At 44.1% G+C, this 18,076-nt stretch overlaps 1 protein-coding gene across 4 annotated transcripts in view; it reads right to left on the reverse strand.

The window, feature by feature from the left end:
- The window catches only part of PTPRU (protein tyrosine phosphatase receptor type U), a 274,199-nt gene that overhangs the window by 109,600 nt on the left and 146,523 nt on the right, over positions 1-18,076 (reverse strand). For all 4 annotated transcript variants that reach the window (XM_081962455.1, XM_081962453.1, XM_081962454.1 and 1 more), the window contains exons 11-13: positions 10,098-10,200; positions 5,318-5,591; positions 622-658 (exon numbers count right to left, since the gene is read on the reverse strand). In XM_081962455.1, coding sequence (XP_081818581.1) covers positions 622-658; positions 5,318-5,591; positions 10,098-10,200 — 414 coding nt within the window. The remainder of the gene's footprint in view (positions 1-621; positions 659-5,317; positions 5,592-10,097; positions 10,201-18,076) is intronic.

The following is an 18,076-nucleotide window of genomic DNA, read 5'->3' on the forward strand; positions in this document are numbered from 1 at the left end:
TGTCCCTAGAGAGCCATTCAGATGACTGCTGGGGTGTTTTGGATTAAGTCTGGGGAAATGAGATTTGTACAATTCAGACTTCAGGAGGGGAAGGAAGGAAAGGAAGATGCCACTGAGTATGTGATGAAAGCAATTGCCCTACACATCTAAGAGGCAGGGAAAGATTTCTTAGAAATGGAGAGATTTCACAAAGCATGAGGAGGAGGAGGAGGAGGAGGGGGAGGGGGAGGGGAGGGGAGGGGGAGGAGGGGGAGGACAATTTAGTGTAGTGGCAAAGTTGTCTGGCTAAAATCCAGGAAGCCATGAGTTTTAGTCTTTTCTTAAGTGTGAAAGTTAACTCTCTCTCTCTCCCTCCCTCCCTCCCTCCCTCTCCCTCCCTCCCTCCCTAGGAAGAAGAAGGCAAGGATCAACCCCTTCCAAAAAGCAGAGCCAATTTTATCTAGTGGTGAAGGCACCAGACTAGAAACCAGGAGATTGTGAGGTCTAGTCCTTCCTTAGCCAGTCAACCCAACTCATCTCATAGGCGGAAATAAGAAGTGGTAGCATCACCTTAAATTGGCCAAATATAAAGGTACGATTTTAATATATATATAATATATATAAACATATAAGAATATTTACCTTTCCGAGCTATTCGGATACAATTCAGCCTTGTTTCCTACAAAAGAAGAAAAAGATAAGCAAGGTTTTATCACACCCATGATCTCTTTGACTTGTTATCTGAAATGAAAGATATCAAATCTTTATTACGGTCATAGACCAACATATGAGAAACATCATAATACTTAGAGAGCTATTTCATATTTGTTTTTTGAGGAAGGGATGAAGATGTACAATTCTCCAAGATTGCTGCAAACCACTGAATATGGGCACTCCATGAATTATATGTTTCTTTTCTAATTATCATTGGTACATATGCCTCATAGCTGTCAAATTCCCTTTGATAACACTTTTTTCCCTTTAGACTAAGTGAAATTACTTTGGGGGGGAGGGAATAATGCAACCCCCCCCCCCATATTTAGGACTTCACTACTTCCTGACAGCTTGAAATAAAAATCATTCTCAGATCTTTCCTCAATATTCTGGAAACCCACCACTGATGCTGTGCTGGATTCATCAGTGGCCTGGCTTGGTATAAGGCAGTGTGTGTGTGTGTGTCTGTGTGTGTTTGGTGAGCAAACACATCCCTATCCAGAGTATCTAAACAGTGGTCCCCAACCTTTCTGATCCATGGACCACCTGCAGCAATGGGTGGGGAGGGGTAGGGGTGGCATGTAATCTAGCTCCCGCACATGTGTTGTGGCCCACCAGCAGCCAGCAGAGCTGGCAGCACATTCGGACAGTGAAGAGGTTGGGGAGGAACATGGGCCAGTCCTGGCTCTGATGAGGGCTCTGTTTCAGAGGCAAGGGGGGGCAGAGCCGTATGCCAGTTATCAGCTGCCTTCAGAGGCAGACATCAGTGAGGCATGCTGTTCCCAGTGTGCGCATGTGCAGAGTTGCCAGATGAAGGGAACAGCTAAAGAACAGGGGTTGACTTGGGAGGTAGACCACAGGTGGACCATGAATGGTCCCTCCAAGAGGAAATAAAAGAGGAGCTAAAGGGGAGTGGAGTTTGCAGGAGACGATTAGTTCACTTAATTGGTTTATGACTCTCCGAGACTCCTTTCCAAGTTTTTCAGGTATCGGCCTGTCAGCTCTCCAAGCCAGATAAGGTCTGTGACTGTCTCTTCCAACTCTGTTATTCTGTCCTTCTTCATCTGCAGACTTATTTCCAGAAAGAAACGGAAATGCTGTCACTTCAGTCACAATTCAGTAATCTGAGACACATTTGAAGGGAGGAGATGCCATTTGACACTGAATCTCCACTCACCACCACTGTCACAGATTGCAGCCTACAGGTGGGAAACAACACAATTAGGCTGATGGTTTTCCTTGACAAGGACTGACAATAAGGTATTCAACAGACTGGGCAGAGGCTCGGGCACCAAAGCAAGAAACTCCACTTGTCCTCTGCTTTCTCTCCTCCCTTGTCCAGATCCTCCCTCCAAATCTTTTCCCAGAACAAAAACATTCTCCACTTTGCCTGCCTGCCTGCTTCCCTGCCTGCCAAATGATATATTAATGCCACTGCTGCAGATGGAAGTGGAGGAAATTAAACCAATCGTCATTATTTGGCTTAATGTCCCTTCTATCAACTCGTGGTGTTACGATTCCTTGTTGGACCATTGGGGATATTTCGATGCCAACTGCAAGAGAAACGAGGCTGCATTTGCAAGGAAGAGACTAGAAAGAATCCCAGCAAAGTTAAAATCTTTCAAAAACAGCCTCGTAGCTGCTCTGTTCCTCCTAAATCAGAGCCATGAAATGAGCGTGGTCTTGCAGTAATTACCATCTTGGGCTTGGAAGAGACCACATGAATCCCAAGAATAATCTCCTGAAACCTAACAAGGATTAAGAACAAGGTTTTATTATCTTTTTTTCAAGAGCCTTGGTGGCGCAGAGGTTAGAGTGCAATACTGCAGGCTACTTCTGCTGACTGCCGGCTGCCTGCAATTTGGCAGTTCGAAACTCACCAGGCCCAAGGTTGACGCAGCCTTCCATCCTTCCAAGGTGGGTAAAATGAGGAGCCAGATTGTTGGGGGCAATATGGGGACTCTGTAGTACAGCATTGTAAAGAGGTATATAAGTCTAAGTGCTATTGCTGTTTTTAGTTTAAATAAAGCAAAGACACATCTGAATATACTCCAAGTGGCTCACAACCTGCATGACACCCGAAGAATGCAAGTAGGGTGATGTTGAGGTCCACTGAAGGACATCAAGAAAACTGAGAAGGTTTGGAAACTCAAGTTGCCCATCTGCCCAGGTTGCTGAATTCCCAAGATTTTTGCTCTTTTGCCTAAGCAAGGAAACAGGCAACTTTCAAATAGTTTTAAGTTACATCCACAGTTAAAATCCAGAGTGTTCATTTGGCATAATGGTTAAAGCATCAGGCTAGAAACCAGGAGGCCGTGAGTTCTAGTTCCACCTTGGATCACTCTTCTTCAGCCATGGGAAGCAGGTAATGGCAAATCACTTCTGAAATCTTGCCAAAAAAAACTGCAGGGACTTGTCCAGGCAACCACCAGGAATTAAAAAAAATACTGATTTGAAAGCACCAAAAGAAGAAGGAGGGGGAATCCCTAAATCACATTGCTCCATTGTCAGATGGCTTTGTTCCCTTGGATAGTTTTGTGATCTTCTGCTGTTCTCACATTTTATTTCAATATTGATCTTACTTGCCACCAGACAGTTATACAAAACCTGCATAGTACAGTGCTGAACCATGATTAATTGATTGATGGATAGGTAGAGATAAATCTAATTCTGCAGGAAAAGAAAAGGACGGGATCCCATGTAATATCCTTAAAACAAAGCTGAGGATAAGAACATGGGCCAAATGTTGTCTGGTCTAATAAAACAGTAACCACTTTCCCTATCATTTTAAAGTAGAATAAAATATGGATTAAAATATAAGAATGAAGACGTGGCATAAAAGGGACAGTTAGAAGCTTGCTTAAAGGGACTGGGAAATGTCATCAGCCTTCAACCACAACATGTTCCAGCAAATGTCCCTATGTCAAAAGTCCAAAACCACAAGGTTCAATTAAAGTTTGTTAATGGCACGTAGCCCATACCTGTAACAAAAGGAGAAGTAAGACCCCCCCATCTCCTTATAAGGCTTTTTCCTCAAGGTAACCAATAAGAAATGAGTTAAGTGTTTCCGTGTTATGCTGTCTTTGAGAATGTATAAGAATGTGTGCTTCAATAATAAAGATTGTTCAGAATTTTCAATGTTAGCTATGTGCTAGCTTTCTGAACCTGGCTGCCAAATAAACTTTTCCTGTATCCTGAGAAGTCTAAAGTCTGTCATTTTCTGCAACAATTTCCCTATCATTTGATTCCTGATGTTTTTAACCAGAGAGGGTGTGCTTGGAGATGTTGTTCCTGTGCTCTGCCAGAGATCCAGCAGCTTATAAAAGATTTAAAAACAATTTAACTGAATCTTTAAATGTGTTCAACTTGTGAAATCAGATCCAGTCATTCCATTTCATACCGAATGAGAGTCGATTGCAGAGCCTTACTGCTAATCCTGGACACCTGAATGTGATGAAGCCTGGTGGGCTGCTTTTTTTGGATTTTCATTTAAGACCCTCCAATTTGCACATTGCCTATATAATATGTGTACATACATACGTTCCTCCTGCACAGGCAGCCCAGATCATGTATAAATAATATGTATGAGTCACCCATCCAGATGGGACCCTGGCATTACAAGCATACGAGGCTGCTAAGTTATTTATCCATTTAGCTAGATTGTCTGGCAAACACTTCCCCAAATCTGAAGATTAAAGATTTGCCAGTCTTTTTAAACTGGAAATGGAAGCAACTCAATCTAGGATGCTCAGCATGCAAGGAAAGGGTTCCTCTCCTTAATTATAGTCCTCAATGTTAGGAAATCAACTCATGGCTCAATTAGTGGTGGGAACACCTACTGAAATAAGACTGTTGAACTTTAAACTCTTGGGTATTTCACCCTGATAGGAAATCACAGTCATGTTCTGACCTAGGTTTGCGGAGAAAGCATAAATCACAATCGTTTATTTACATGGCTCTAAATTATGGTCAATAACAGTCCGCAAGGCTTCACAAACAGTCTGTGAAGGTTCTGACAGATGTCTGCTCGAGTTGTCACAGTCTTTCAGGGGAATGTTAATAAACACCCACCTTATCTCCTTGGAATGTTGCCAGAGACCTAATTGCCAAATGCAGAGCAAGACCAAACTTAGCACAGAGTCAAACAGAAGTTTTCAAAGCTTGAACTGACTACATGAACTAATTGCTTCCTGCAAAAGCTCACGTCTCGTGCACTCCTCTTTTATGGGAGGGGCCAATAATCTCCAAGCCTTACTCCCGAGTCAACCCTGTTTTCTTAATTGTTCTTGCCTTTGGGCAGCTCTGCGCATGCGCATACTGGGAACAGGCTCCCGCTGTTCTTCTGCCTCGCTGATGTCAGACTCCAGAGGCTCTGGAGGCAGGAAATAACTACCAGATGGCCTTGGCCCCCTCTCTGCCTTTGACGTAGAGCCCTCATCCGCGCCTTTCTCAGACTCCAAGACTGCCCCATGTTCCTCCCCAACCTCCTCACTGTCCGACTCTGCTGCCAGCTCTGCAGGCCACCGGTGGACTACAACAAGTCAGCTTAAGGAAAAGAATCATAGAAATTAATATATTTTAAAGATGGAGTTGTACCAATCAACACCTAGAGCTTGCTACGTACCCCTTTGAGATTGCTCATAGCCTGGAAGTAGATGAGATAGGCTTTCTTGGGTTCCAGTGGAGGATTCCAGTAGCCATTATAGGTTTGATTGTCCCCTACAATGAAGGGTTTGGCTTCTGTGAGGCTGCCTGGGGACAGTTCCGCTCCAAAGTAGTGAACCAAGCCACGGGACATGGCGTCATCAAAAGTGAGTGGCACTGGAAAGCATTCGGGGCCACTTAACTCCCGCTTGATCTTCTTAGGTCTGTCTTCTTCCACAATGACTTGGTACGTGCTGAGATCCCAGGAAGCAAAGAAGGTTGGGAAGAGAAAGCAAAAACAACAGGCGATGTTAAATGAAGCCCATCCTAAAATAATTTATTTTTAGTTATTTATTTTTTCACACTTCTTAACCTTTCATCTCCCTCAGAGAGAGGCTATTGGTTCCCCTACACTGCCTTTTCTAAATCTTCATCGTCTATCTTCTGACTTATCTATTTGCAGTGGATAATAAATCTTTGGATCTAAGGGTATGGCATCACCACTCCACTGTTGGTAAATGAATTGCCTTCAGGAAAGTTTCCAGGAGGAAGAAAGAAAGAGAGACACTTTTGATTCTGGAATGCCCCATGCTGGAGGAACTGCCTGTAACTTCCTGCTAAGAGATTGCAGAACGTGCTATGAAATAAGCATGGTCGTGCTTGGCTGAGACCTCCAAGAAGATTCCCGTCAGCAAAAGAATTAAAGTCAATTGGAAGAAGGAATGCTCATGCTATTATCTGAAAGACTCCTCCTGAAAACTTCGCAAATAATTTTGCCTTCCCATAGAAGGCATTCCCCTGTAAATGGAACATTAGCAGCAGGGTTTTCCCCCCTCAATTCTACATCATAATAGTCAATCACCCAGCACTATAATAGTCAGTGATAAGTATTGTCAACTTGGGGCCCTTAACTTAATTTTACACAGCTCTTGACTAATTGCAAAGGCTTCCTGCAAGCCATAAATTGGAGTTTGTCAAGAGCAATCTGTAGTGAGGAAGAAATCGAGTGGAGAAGGGGGTTTCAGACCCAAGAATGGCATGTGGGGATTCTTCCAAGCTGAGTTCTGTATTGTTTCCCGACCTGTAGACGGAATCTTGCCAGACTAAACACTCTATCTGTATCTATCATATGCTCTGGGAACTATTAGGGAGGGACTGTCTTCATCCTCTTTCTCTCACATAAAATGTCTGAATGAATTGTCTCTTATTCCTCTGGAATGCACCCTCTTCTTCTTGGGAATCCAAGCTACTAGATTCCATCACAAAACAGTATCAACAAGAATAAAAAAGATGGCTTCATCTACTTTTGTTTCTAGTTGTACTCCCATTTAAGCTCCACCTATTATTTCCAAATAGGACCTAGGTAAAGGTAAAGCTTCCCCTTGCACATATGTGCTAGTCGTTCCCACTCTAGGGGGTGGTGTTCATCGCTGTTTCAAAGCCAAAGAGCCAGCACTGCCCGAAGACATCTTCGTGGTCATGTGGCCGGCAAAGGTGCAGGTCATGTGGTCAGCAAAGGTGCAGGGAACACTGTTACCTTCCCACCAAAGGTGGTCCCTATTTTTCTACTTGCATTTTTGTGCTTTTTAACTGCTAAATTGGCAGAAGGTAGGACAAGTAACCAGAGCTCACTCCCTTATGCAGCACTAGGGATTCGAACCATCGAACTGCCGACCTTTCTGACTGACAAGCTCAGCATCTTAGCCACTGAGCCACCGCGTCCCTAATAGGACCTATGGACCCTCTTATTTTCAAGAGAAAAAGGGTGCTCCTGGATTATGTGAATGTAGGAGAAGATAACATACATTCACGGAGCTTCTGGGTTCCTGCAGTTTGCCTCAGTTTGGGCCAGTTAGTAACATATCAGGGATCTGGCCAAAAGCATTTTCATTATGGCGGCATCCCTGATCTGTTTCAATGACTTACCAAAGCAGATGCGCTGTCATCCGTTCTCCATCTTTGAAATTACCAAAATAGCTCCCCAAGGAAGACAGATACGGGCTTTGGCCAACCAATCTGATCGGAAGGCAGCTGCTAAATTTGGATCTTGCTGACTGCCGTTTCCTCACTGCCAAAAGCTAATGGAAAGGAAGCTCCCAACTCGGTATACACAACACATTCAAAGAAACCTGGGCCGGTCCTTCCTCCAAGCAAAAGCCCCAAGAAACCCACTAAGGAGGATGTTGCTCTTCCATCGCCCATCAACACAACACACAATTGTTCTATTCTGCCTTTGGAAGGCTCTTACTAAAGATCTCAAAACAGGAGCTTTGGCAACCGTATATCTATCTACCTTACTGCCGTCATCCAAATAGCTATTAGCCATGCGTCTAAAGGTATCCGCTTAAATACCTGGCAAAGTCTCGCAGACTGAAACAGGTTCTGTTAACAACCACCTGGTCGAAAAAAGCAAACCAAATGCTTCCCTCCCTGAGACAGATAAATGGATAGAGAAAACTACACAGGATGAGCTGAATTCTGCCTTATTCTTCACCGTGCACTGGGATACAAAAACTCTTAACTGAAGAGCCTAAAACAAATTAACCTAACACTCACATCCCTCAGTTTTGTCTGGAAGTGAAAACTCCTGACAAAATCCCAGCCGTATAGTTCAGCTGCTAACCTAATGAGGTCTTCAAACCCAACTAGTTACATTTCTGTGTTCTGACCTAGGCTTCCCCAAAAAGCAGGAAGCAGATTCCTGGTCCCGACAAAACCCCTTTCATTAAATGAATCGGGATGAAAAGAGAAGGCAGTAGAATGCAATGCATCCGCTTGATAAAAGGAAATGGCCTTATTTCGAATTTCAAACAAAATTCATGATCCATTGCATAGCACTGGCTGTCCTATACAGATCGGCCAATCTGTCAATTTGGGTTACTCTCTGTTTCTTATTTCAACAAATATGTCAGGCTCCATTTGTCAAACTAGAGAAGTCTGTACTGAAATGCTCCACATTTCTTTCAACTTAAGAGACTTTTTTTTTCCCTGCTATGTTTCTCAGTGCAGAGTTTTGTAAATAACTCTCCCTAATGTAATGTGTTTTATTTTTCTACATGTTTACATTCCTTTCCAAAATATACCCATACTGTCAGGGGTGGCATTCACTTACCTTCCCTACTGGTTTGCAAATGTCAGCACGGTGCGGGCGGCTTCGTCCACCCACGACTTCTGCTACTGGTTCGAGCGAACCAGTTCAAACCAGCATAATGCCACCTCTGCATACTGTGCGTGGTATTCAGGTGTGGGCTTCAAAAACTTTAGCAAGGGGTTCTCTGCCCGGTTGCTGGGTGGGCGTGACCATGGTGGGCGTGGCCTTGTGGCATCCTGCACCATTAGTTTAGTTTAGTTTAGTTTATTTCGATTTGTTAGCCGCTCCCTCTCCACAAGGGACTCGGGGCGGCGTACAATAAAAAGTACATAAATATACACATATACACATACACATATACATACAGGAAGGAGGTAATAATCATTAAATACATAAAATAATAATAATAAAATTATTAGCCAATAAAATACCCCAGTTTAAAATTTCGAATTTAAAAAGACTGTCAGGAGGAATAGATGGAACTATGGTTGAGCCAGGCCGGATAATTGAAAAAGGTGGGCCTTGAGTTTTGTACGGAAGGAGCGGAGATCGGAGGTAATCCTAATGTCGAGGGGGAGGTCATTCCACAGGGCTGGGCCCATCACAGAGAAGGCCCTACTCCTGGGTGTCACCCTCTGACACTGTTTAGTGGACAGCACCCAGAGAAGTCCCTCTCTGTGCGAGCGAATTGGTCGTAGGGATGTATGGGGCAGGATGCAATCCCGCAGATAGGTAGGTCCTGTGCCATGGAGCTCTTTGAAGATGGTGATCAAAACCTTGAAACGCACCCGATAGACCACAGGAAGCCAGTGCAGCTCGCGCAGGAGAGGTGTTACATGGGAGTATCTAGTACTCCCCATAATCACCCGCGCGGCCGCATTCTGGACCAACTGTAGTCTTCGAGTGCATCTCAAGGGAAGCCCCATGTAGAGAGCATTGCCAGGGGGGCGTTTTTAATTTAATTTATTAAACTTCTAGACCGCCCCCTCTCTCCGAAGGGACTCCCCGGGCTATGGAGGCTTTCCTCGAGCCTCTGGGAGGGTGAAAACAGCCTCCCCAGGCTCCGGAGGCCCTCCCCTAGAAGGCTGGGCCCATTTCCAGCCTTCTCAAGCTTCCGGTAGGACCATTTTTTGCCCTCCCCTAGCCTCCGTTCGCGCCCTGCACTTACCTGCATCCAAAATGGGCCCTGAGGGGACTCCTGGGAGGGGCAGAGTGGGTAGGCAGGGCCAGACAGGAATGGAATTTGGGGGTTCTCCGAACTGTACAGAATCTTAGCTAGAGGTTCTCCCAAACCCCTGTGAACTCCCAGCAGTTGACCCCTAGATTCCATAATACCTTTTCTTAGGACTCAGAAAACCATGAATTTCAAAGAACAGTGCCTTAACAAGCCAACCTTGCTGGTATTTCAAAGCAATTTTATTCCAGCGTGCATTCAGTTATTAGTTTAGTTTAAAGGGCACCTCTTATTGTTGACTCTTTATAATGAAATTATTTTAATTTTGTGTACAGAGCTTTCCATTTTGTTTCCTTTGACTTTATTAACAACTCCTCCCTGCCTCTCCCCTGAACCGGCTAGGAAAGGCATGGGCTGTACATATGATGAAATAGATAACAATTGCATTGTTAAAAATATGAAATTCGATCATCATTCATTTATCTTGATCGCTACCTGATTGGGGCACCCCTGCCCTGCGCTGGCCGCAGGAGAACAGTGATGGTGCTGTCCGACTCTTCCAGTGGTGAAGGGATGTCTCCATAATCAAAACTAGGTGCTGAAACAAAGCAAAAGGCAACTGTCAAACGGGGACTACATTTCACTCATTTTCCAGGTGCATGTAGAGTTTCAAGCACATTGCAGCCACCATCTTGGGTTTTTTTTTTTTTAGCATATGCATATGGACGTGCCAATTGTAAGTAACAGTTGTAGTAAATAGTACTAGTCATTAACAGCAAGCATCGTTATCATTGTTATCATGAGAAATGGCCCACCATATGCACTGTACTTATGGACTATAGTTCGTCTCACAGACACCCAAATGTTCAGACAGGATTTCACAATTTTATCCACCCGTCGATTCCTTTCCAAGGACTTGGGATAGGCAGGAGTGGATGTTTGCTGGTATTAAAAGTATGGTCACAGAATGTAAGCTGTTCCAAGAAGAGGTGATTTTGTCGTTCTTGATGGTGTTCAAGTGGTGCTGTAAGTGTTTTGGGATTGCACACATTACTATTAGGACTAGCTTTCTTTTGCCAGAACTCTTCTATTACTGTTTGCGGGTCTTTGAATTTTGTGATCTTCCCAAAAAAAGAACAAAGCAGATTCCTGGTCCCAACAAAACCCTTTTTATTAAACAACTTTTATACTACATTGGAAAGGAAACATAAGATAAGACTGAATGGCAAAAAGCACGAGGCTGACTCCTGGTTCTGACAAAAGCCCTTTTATTAAACGAATGTGAATTCTTCTCATTCACAGTCAGCAAAGACCTGGTAAACAGTCTTTCAAAAGAATATTTATGACTACAGACCTTTTCTATCTTGGAAAGTTGCCATGCAAATATTTTCCAAATGAAGTGCTGTGGAAGGAAAAACTGGGCACAGAGTCTCTGAGATTCACAGATGGATCTTCACACTCCTGAAACGAATCTAATGAACGAATGAATGAATTGTTTCCTGCAAAAGCCCACTCCCCTTTAGCTCCTCTTTTATTTCCTATGGGAGGGGCCAATCACCTTCCACCTGTGACTTTACTCCCAAGTCTACCCTGATTTCTGAGTTGTTCTTTTCTTCTGGCAGCTCTGCGCATGCGCACACTGGGAACAGGCTCTAGGTCAGTGATGGCAAACCTTTTTTGGTTCAGGTGCCAAAAGTGGGGGGAGCGCAGGGGGGTCGTGCGCAGACGTGCACACCCATAATGTAACGTGCGACCCGAGTGTGCATGCGCACATGACCAGCTCTCCTCCCCCATTTTTTACATGCTTTTTTCGCCCTCCCCAGGCTCTAGATGCTTTATAGGAGCCTGGCGAGCGTGAAAACAGCCTCCCCCCCCCCCGGAGACCCTCCAGAGGCTTCAGGAGCTTCCCTGAAGCCTCTGGAGCGCAAAAAAACAGCCCTACAGGCAAATCGGAAGTTCGGGAACTGACTTCCGGTTTGCTCATAGGGCCGGTTTAACCCTACGGAGCCTTCAGGGACCTTCCAGAGGCTTCCCTGAAGGCTCTGGAAAACCCTCCAGAGATTTCAGAAGCTTCCCTGAAGCCTCCGGAGTGCAAAAAAACAGCCCTACAGGCAAACCGGAAGTTCAGGAACGGACTTTTGGTTTGCTCGTAGAGCCGATTTTAGCCCTCCAGAGCCTTCAGGGGCCTTCCAGAGGCTTCCCTGAAGGCTCTGGAAGGCAAAAAAAATGACCCTACGAGTAAACCGGAAGTCCGTTCCCGAACTTCCGGTTTGCCTGTAGGGCTGGTTTTTTGCGCTCCGGAAACATCCCTTTTATAATACCATCTTTTTAGTCTCCTCCAAGCAGCAAGATAGGCAGGCAAAGCTTGAGCTGCACCCATTCAGCGAAATCAATTTGAAATTAAGCTGATGGCTGCATGTGACCCTAAGGTCACTCCCAATTCACTTCTGCATTAAATCCCATTCAAAATACTTAGAAGAGAAAGGGTTTTTTTAAAAAAAAAGAAATAGAAAAAAAAGGGAGGGGGGAGGGAGGGAGGGCTTGTAGCTGCCTCTTCTTCCCATCTTTACATCGGAGAATAAAAAGCATCACAGGAAGACAAGCCTGCAGATCAAGTCAGATGCTTCTACCAGTAGCAAAACCATTCTGTATATCTAAAGGGGCTTTGAAGGAAATTGAAACGCCTACACAAAAGTGCTGTCTTTTCAACAAAACTAAGTTGTGAGAGGTGCACAATACAACAGCGATTCAATGCAATAGGTGGATTCAATAGAGATTCAGTGAAATTGCCCCCAAACTTGACCTTTCTCAAATCAAAATGAACTGTACAATCAGACACGTTCTAATAAGTGGCACATAACTAATCGCAAAGGTGCGTTTCCAAACTTCATCAATTCAACATCTGCTCACTTGGGATTGTGCAAGAATTCGACTGAGATCCAATCAACCTTCTCCATCAACCGCACCTTTCTTCATTGAACTAAGTTTTTTTTAAAAAAAAAAACCACACACAATAAAAAATCTGATAATTCAGAAGCTTCTGTGTTGTTCCCATCAGTCATTCCTGAAATTCAGATTGCATCTCCTAATTCAACCACTCTACTAGATGGACTTTTCCAAACCAGTTCAAATTGGTCAATTGGACTGATTTCCTACATCAAGAATTGCCTATTTGGATGTAGCAATTCAACAGATTCTGTCTGATTTGCGTAGGCCAAGTGCTCTCCAAAACATCAGTACAGTACTAGTCTGTTCCAAAACTGTATTATATGCCATGTCTGTAGGAAATGAATTCCTTTTTTGGATATGTAACTTTTAATCTCTGAGGGGTTGTTTGAGAGAAAAGGGGGGAAGAGTGCATGGTGCATATAAATGGAACATTTTCCCTATGGTTCCATCTCTTGCTTTTATTAATGGTCACAGACTCATGTCCTTAGCTCACAGCGAGAGAAACTACTGTGTTTTTTTTAACTGTGCATTGCACTGTGCTGATTATTCTAAAAGCAGCTGTTACAGCACAGTCCACTCTTCCAATGCAAGGGAGGCAAAGGAAAGAAACATAAAGGATGCATTAATTAGACCCGCTTTTGACAGAGTAGGACAAATGGAACACATGGCCAGGAACAACTTTCTAGACTAATAAATGAATAGGATGCAGGAGAAATGTACCTGCTTCATATTTGGAAATGAGCTGACCTCAAATTATGCTCTCCAGAAGTAATTTCTGAATCTGAATATACTCTTTTCCTTGTTTTTCTATTTCTCAACGTGTTGCAATGAAATGCTCCCATTCAGAAGTTGAATGAGAGAGTGTTTGCTTCAACAACGTGGCTCAATGGCCATTGGAGGAGATAACCAGGCTAAGGGAGGGGTCAAACGCATCATAAGCCACAAATCTCTGCATGCCCGCAAGAGATCTAAGTTCAGCCCACCTTGAATGCCTTTCTTATCTCCTATTCAATTCCCTTGACCATTAGTTGGTCAGATTCTTGTAGAGAACTTAAGCTTTTATACACATTTTTATACACATTTGAACTGCCAAATTTTGGCAGTTGCAAGTGTGGCAGACGCCCCCTCCCTCCAAACTCATAAGATACATCTAAGTATAAAACATTAATACATGATCATATAAAATCAGCATATTAATTCTAATAAAAAAAAATTCAATCAGCTTATATATTATGATATATAATCTAGATATAATTTCATTATTACTTTCGGTCTGTTTATAACAATGTGATTTTCTTATTCATTTTTGTGATCTGAGCTTTCTTGGTGTTGCCCCTTCTCCCCCCGCTGGCAGAGCTCCGGCCCCTCCCGTGTCCTGTGTGACCGTTGAAGAGTCTTCTGTTTTTTCTAGGTTCGCTTTGTTTTTTTCCATAAAGGCCTGTGCCTCTATGGGTGTATTGATTCTAATTCTTGTCTCCTCCCAGAATATCAGCATCCCTTCAGGCATCAACCATCTAAACCACACCCCTTTCTGTGATGGACAGGTGGGTTCTGGGAGTTTCTTTTGGGTAGGAAAACCTGGAAGCTTTCAGATTCGGGTTTTCCCAGATGTGCCAATAGGACACCTCTAATAAAATGGAACTTTGAGGAAACTCAGGCCTCGGAGCCTTCTTTCTTTGGGGTTGTTACTTGGAACCATGACATTGGCAAGCTTAGAGCAAGACATGACACAGACCTGATCTCCCCTGAATCCCTTAAACCCTTCCTTATCTGGTTGTCCCCAAGAGAATACGGCCAGTCTGGCAAGATTCTTGTAAACAGGCAAGCAGCAATAAAGACTCTTCTCTGACCAAATCAGGGTGTCGCTTTGGTTTCTTGTGCCTGACAGCAGCAAATGCTAGTGTAACTATTCCCCTAGTTGGACTACAGGTAGTTCTCAACCCATGATCAAAACATGAAGCCTTACCCATTACAATCATAAGTTGTAAGGTTGTAAAATGACCAATCCGATTTTAGGTTTTTTTGGTGGTGGTCATTAAGTAAATGCTGACATTTTAAATGGCCACCACCACATTTTTTTAAAGTGAATGTCACAGTTGATAAGTTCACTGTGGGTCCATTTTGCCTGCTTTCAGCAAAATCGTCATAAAACACAGTCACAGGGCTGTGGAACACTGAAAGAGGCCATGTTGCCAAGCATCTAAATTCAACCACAGCATCACAGAGGGGACCTGTTATCACTTTGAATCCAAGTCATAAGTTGCCCCTGGTTAAGTCCATTGTAACTTTGAATGGATGCCAAGTGACCAGTTGTAAGTCAAGGACTACCTGTATTTTTTTTTTACCCAGGGCTGTCCTTCAATGGAGCAAGAGCAAAACAATTCATTAACAACATCACTTGCCCTTCTGCTCTCTTTCTAAAGGGCCTGCAGGCTCTGATTAATAAGTAGTCACTCTGGCCCACCTCCCGCTGCCTCGCAATTCCTCTGCTCCCCATTAAGAAACATTGCAGCCCATTCAGCTATGGTTAATAGCTATACCACGGGCATTAGCAAACAACCCTAAGTAGTATATGGCTTGTTAATAAAGCCCAATTAATTCTTGCTTCGTTCTTTGGTGAGGCTATCTATTTTGTTTTTTTCCTGTAATTTGTCCCATGGCATGGGACTTTGTGGGAAGGGGAAGTGGGAGGGAATCTTATTTCTGCAATACCGGATATCTAAATTATCTCAGCTTTGCTTCTTCCCGTGAGAGACACTGGCTTTCCTCAGTCTCCTTTCTCCCAGGAGACAATAAAAAATGCAGTACAGGGAGTCCTCCATGTACAATAATTCATGTAATGGCCATTCAAAGTAACAATGGCACTGAAAAAGCAACAGGATCATTTTTTACACTTACGATCATCGCAGCATCCCCGTGAACAGTTGCAGTGTCCCAGAGTCATAGGATCACCATTTGAGACCTTCTGACAAGCAAAGTCAACAGGGAAGCCAGATCTACTTAACAACCATTTTATGGACGTTAACAACTGCAGTGTTCTGACTTAGGCTTCCCCAAAAAGCAGGAGGCAGAGTCCTGGTCCCGACAAAACCCTTTTTATTAAATGAATGTGAATGGCTCTCATTCACAGTCAGCAAGGCCTGGCAAACAGTCTTTCAAAGGAATATTTATGACTACAGACCTTTTCTATCTTGGAAAGCTGCCATGTGAATATTTTCCAAATGAGGTGCTTTGCAAAGAAAGACTGGGCACAGAGTCTCTGAGATTCATGGACAGATTTTCACACTCCTGAAATGAATCTAACGACTGAACTAATGAATTGTTTCCTGAAAAAGCCCACTCCCCTTTCGTTCCTCTTTTATTTCCTATAGGAGGGGCCAATCACCTTCCACTTGTGACTTTACTCCCAAGTCTACCCTGATTTCTGAGTTGTTCTTTCTTCTGGCAGCTCTGTGTATGCGCACACTGGTAACAGGCTCCAGCTGTTCCTCTGTCTCACTGCTGTTTAGCTCCGAAGGCACCTGATCACTGCCAGATGGCCTTGGCCCTGTCTCTGCCTCTGATTGCTGAGCCCTCGTCTGAGCCTTCCCCAGACTCCAGGACTGGCCCATGTTCCTCCCCAACCTCCTCACTGTCCGACTCTGCTGCCAACTCTGCTGGCCACTGGTGGGCCACAACATGCAGTGATTCACTTAACTGTGGCAACAAAGGTCATTAAACGGACCAAAGCTCACTTAATAACTGTCTTGCTGAGCAAAGGAAATTTGGGGCTCAATTGTGATCATCAGTGAAATACTTCTGAATTTGTAACGTTATTAGGGTCTGTAAAATATCTGGCAAATTTCAAAACATGTGAACCTTGCCATTGGAACTCTTATCAATCTGCAATCTATGGGCATGGAACTTATCCCGGAATGGAGCTGTAAAGAGCTGTAAAACTGACACCTTTGATATGTCCCCCTTCTGCCTAAGAACGTATCTCACCTTTGATCTGTGCCCTTCACAACAGGGAGCCAAATGGCCAATCGTGGGAACAGGAAAGAGACAAGGCTGATAAAGCTAGTGATGATGTTTCTAATTGTATAAAAAGGAGCTACACCTTCTCTGAAGGGTAGTTCTTTCCTGTATATCCTTGAGGTATGTTGGGAACAACTGACTATCATGTCTTTAAACTTTGATCAAAGATTAAATGCTGATTGTTATTCAAGCCTCCATTTAAGTCTCATGTTTGGCTCATTGCGACAGGAAACAAGAGGTGATCATGAGGACACAGATAAACCTCCAAGCGCTTCAACAACCCTCTAAAACAAGGGTGTCAAACTCAAGGCCCGGGGAACAGAACTGGCCCATAGGAGGAGAGGGGTTAGATCTGGCCCGCAAAGCCACACTGGAAACAGTGAAGGACTGGCCCGCGGTGCTTCTGCCAGCAAAGACGGAGCTTGCGAGGGTTGCATGCAGCCTTCCTAAGTTCCATTTTCACTGGCAGAGGATTGCAGGAGATCGTTGCAGCCGAAAATGAAGCTCGGGAGCCTGTTTTAGCTGGCAGAGCACCCCCAACATGAGTGATGTTGAGCTAATTACACACACCCTGGCCATGCCCCCCTTCCTTCACACCCCCGCAGAGGTCAAACACAACCTTGTTGTGTCCATCAATGAAATCGAGTTTGACAACCCTGTTCTAAAAGGATGCAAATGTCCAGCTGTCTGCAAGGAATATAAATCTTTCCATTCCTCACTATCCTGTCAGAGCTGAAGAAGCTTCTTGGATGAGAAGTGAAGCATCTTCAAAAGGTAAAAAAAAAACAAGAAAGTCCAGTTGCCTCCTGAAAAAGCACCTTTGGGACAACCATGACCTGGATGACTGAGAATCTCTACAGATGTCCTTCACTCAGCAAGGCCACCTTACCTATGGCACCTCAAGACAAGATTTCCCACCCATGCAGATAATCATCATTTCTCTAAGACTCTTCGCAGCAAGGCCCAGAGATGGCAGGGTTCGGTTTCTCCTCTCCCAGATCAACCCCTACTCATAGATCCTATCAAAGCCGCTCCACCGAGTTCGGAAAGGTGTTCCAGCACAGAATACTCTGCAGTGTAAACAAGACAGCTCTCGGACCGTCATGCAAGTAAATTATCCAGCAGGGTTGTAATGCATACTGTTTTCCATTTGAATTCAGCCAGCAGGTTATCTAGGAAAAAGCAGGATGAGTTTTGGAGCATGAAGAATCTATTTTAGGAAGAGGCATATTTAAGGAGATCTGCACAATGGGATAAAGGGTGACCCCCATCAGCTCAAGCAAAACACACGGCGTTCGAATGCCGAAACATCCGCTTGAGACTGCAGTGTGAAATCCAGAGTATCAATTCTGCAAGACTGCTAGTGAATCTGGTGGGTGCGGAGAGGCTGGGGAGCTAACTCAGCTTGACAAGGGACATGAAAGAATTTCACTACCATTTTCAGAGGGAGCAGATTTGAAAGAGTTGTCAAAAAGGACCACATCCGTATCACAGAGATTGATGTTGAA

Source organism: Natrix helvetica, assembly GCF_964273705.1.
Source record: "Natrix helvetica genome assembly, chromosome: 9".
Lineage (NCBI taxonomy): Eukaryota > Metazoa > Chordata > Lepidosauria > Squamata > Natricidae > Natrix > Natrix helvetica.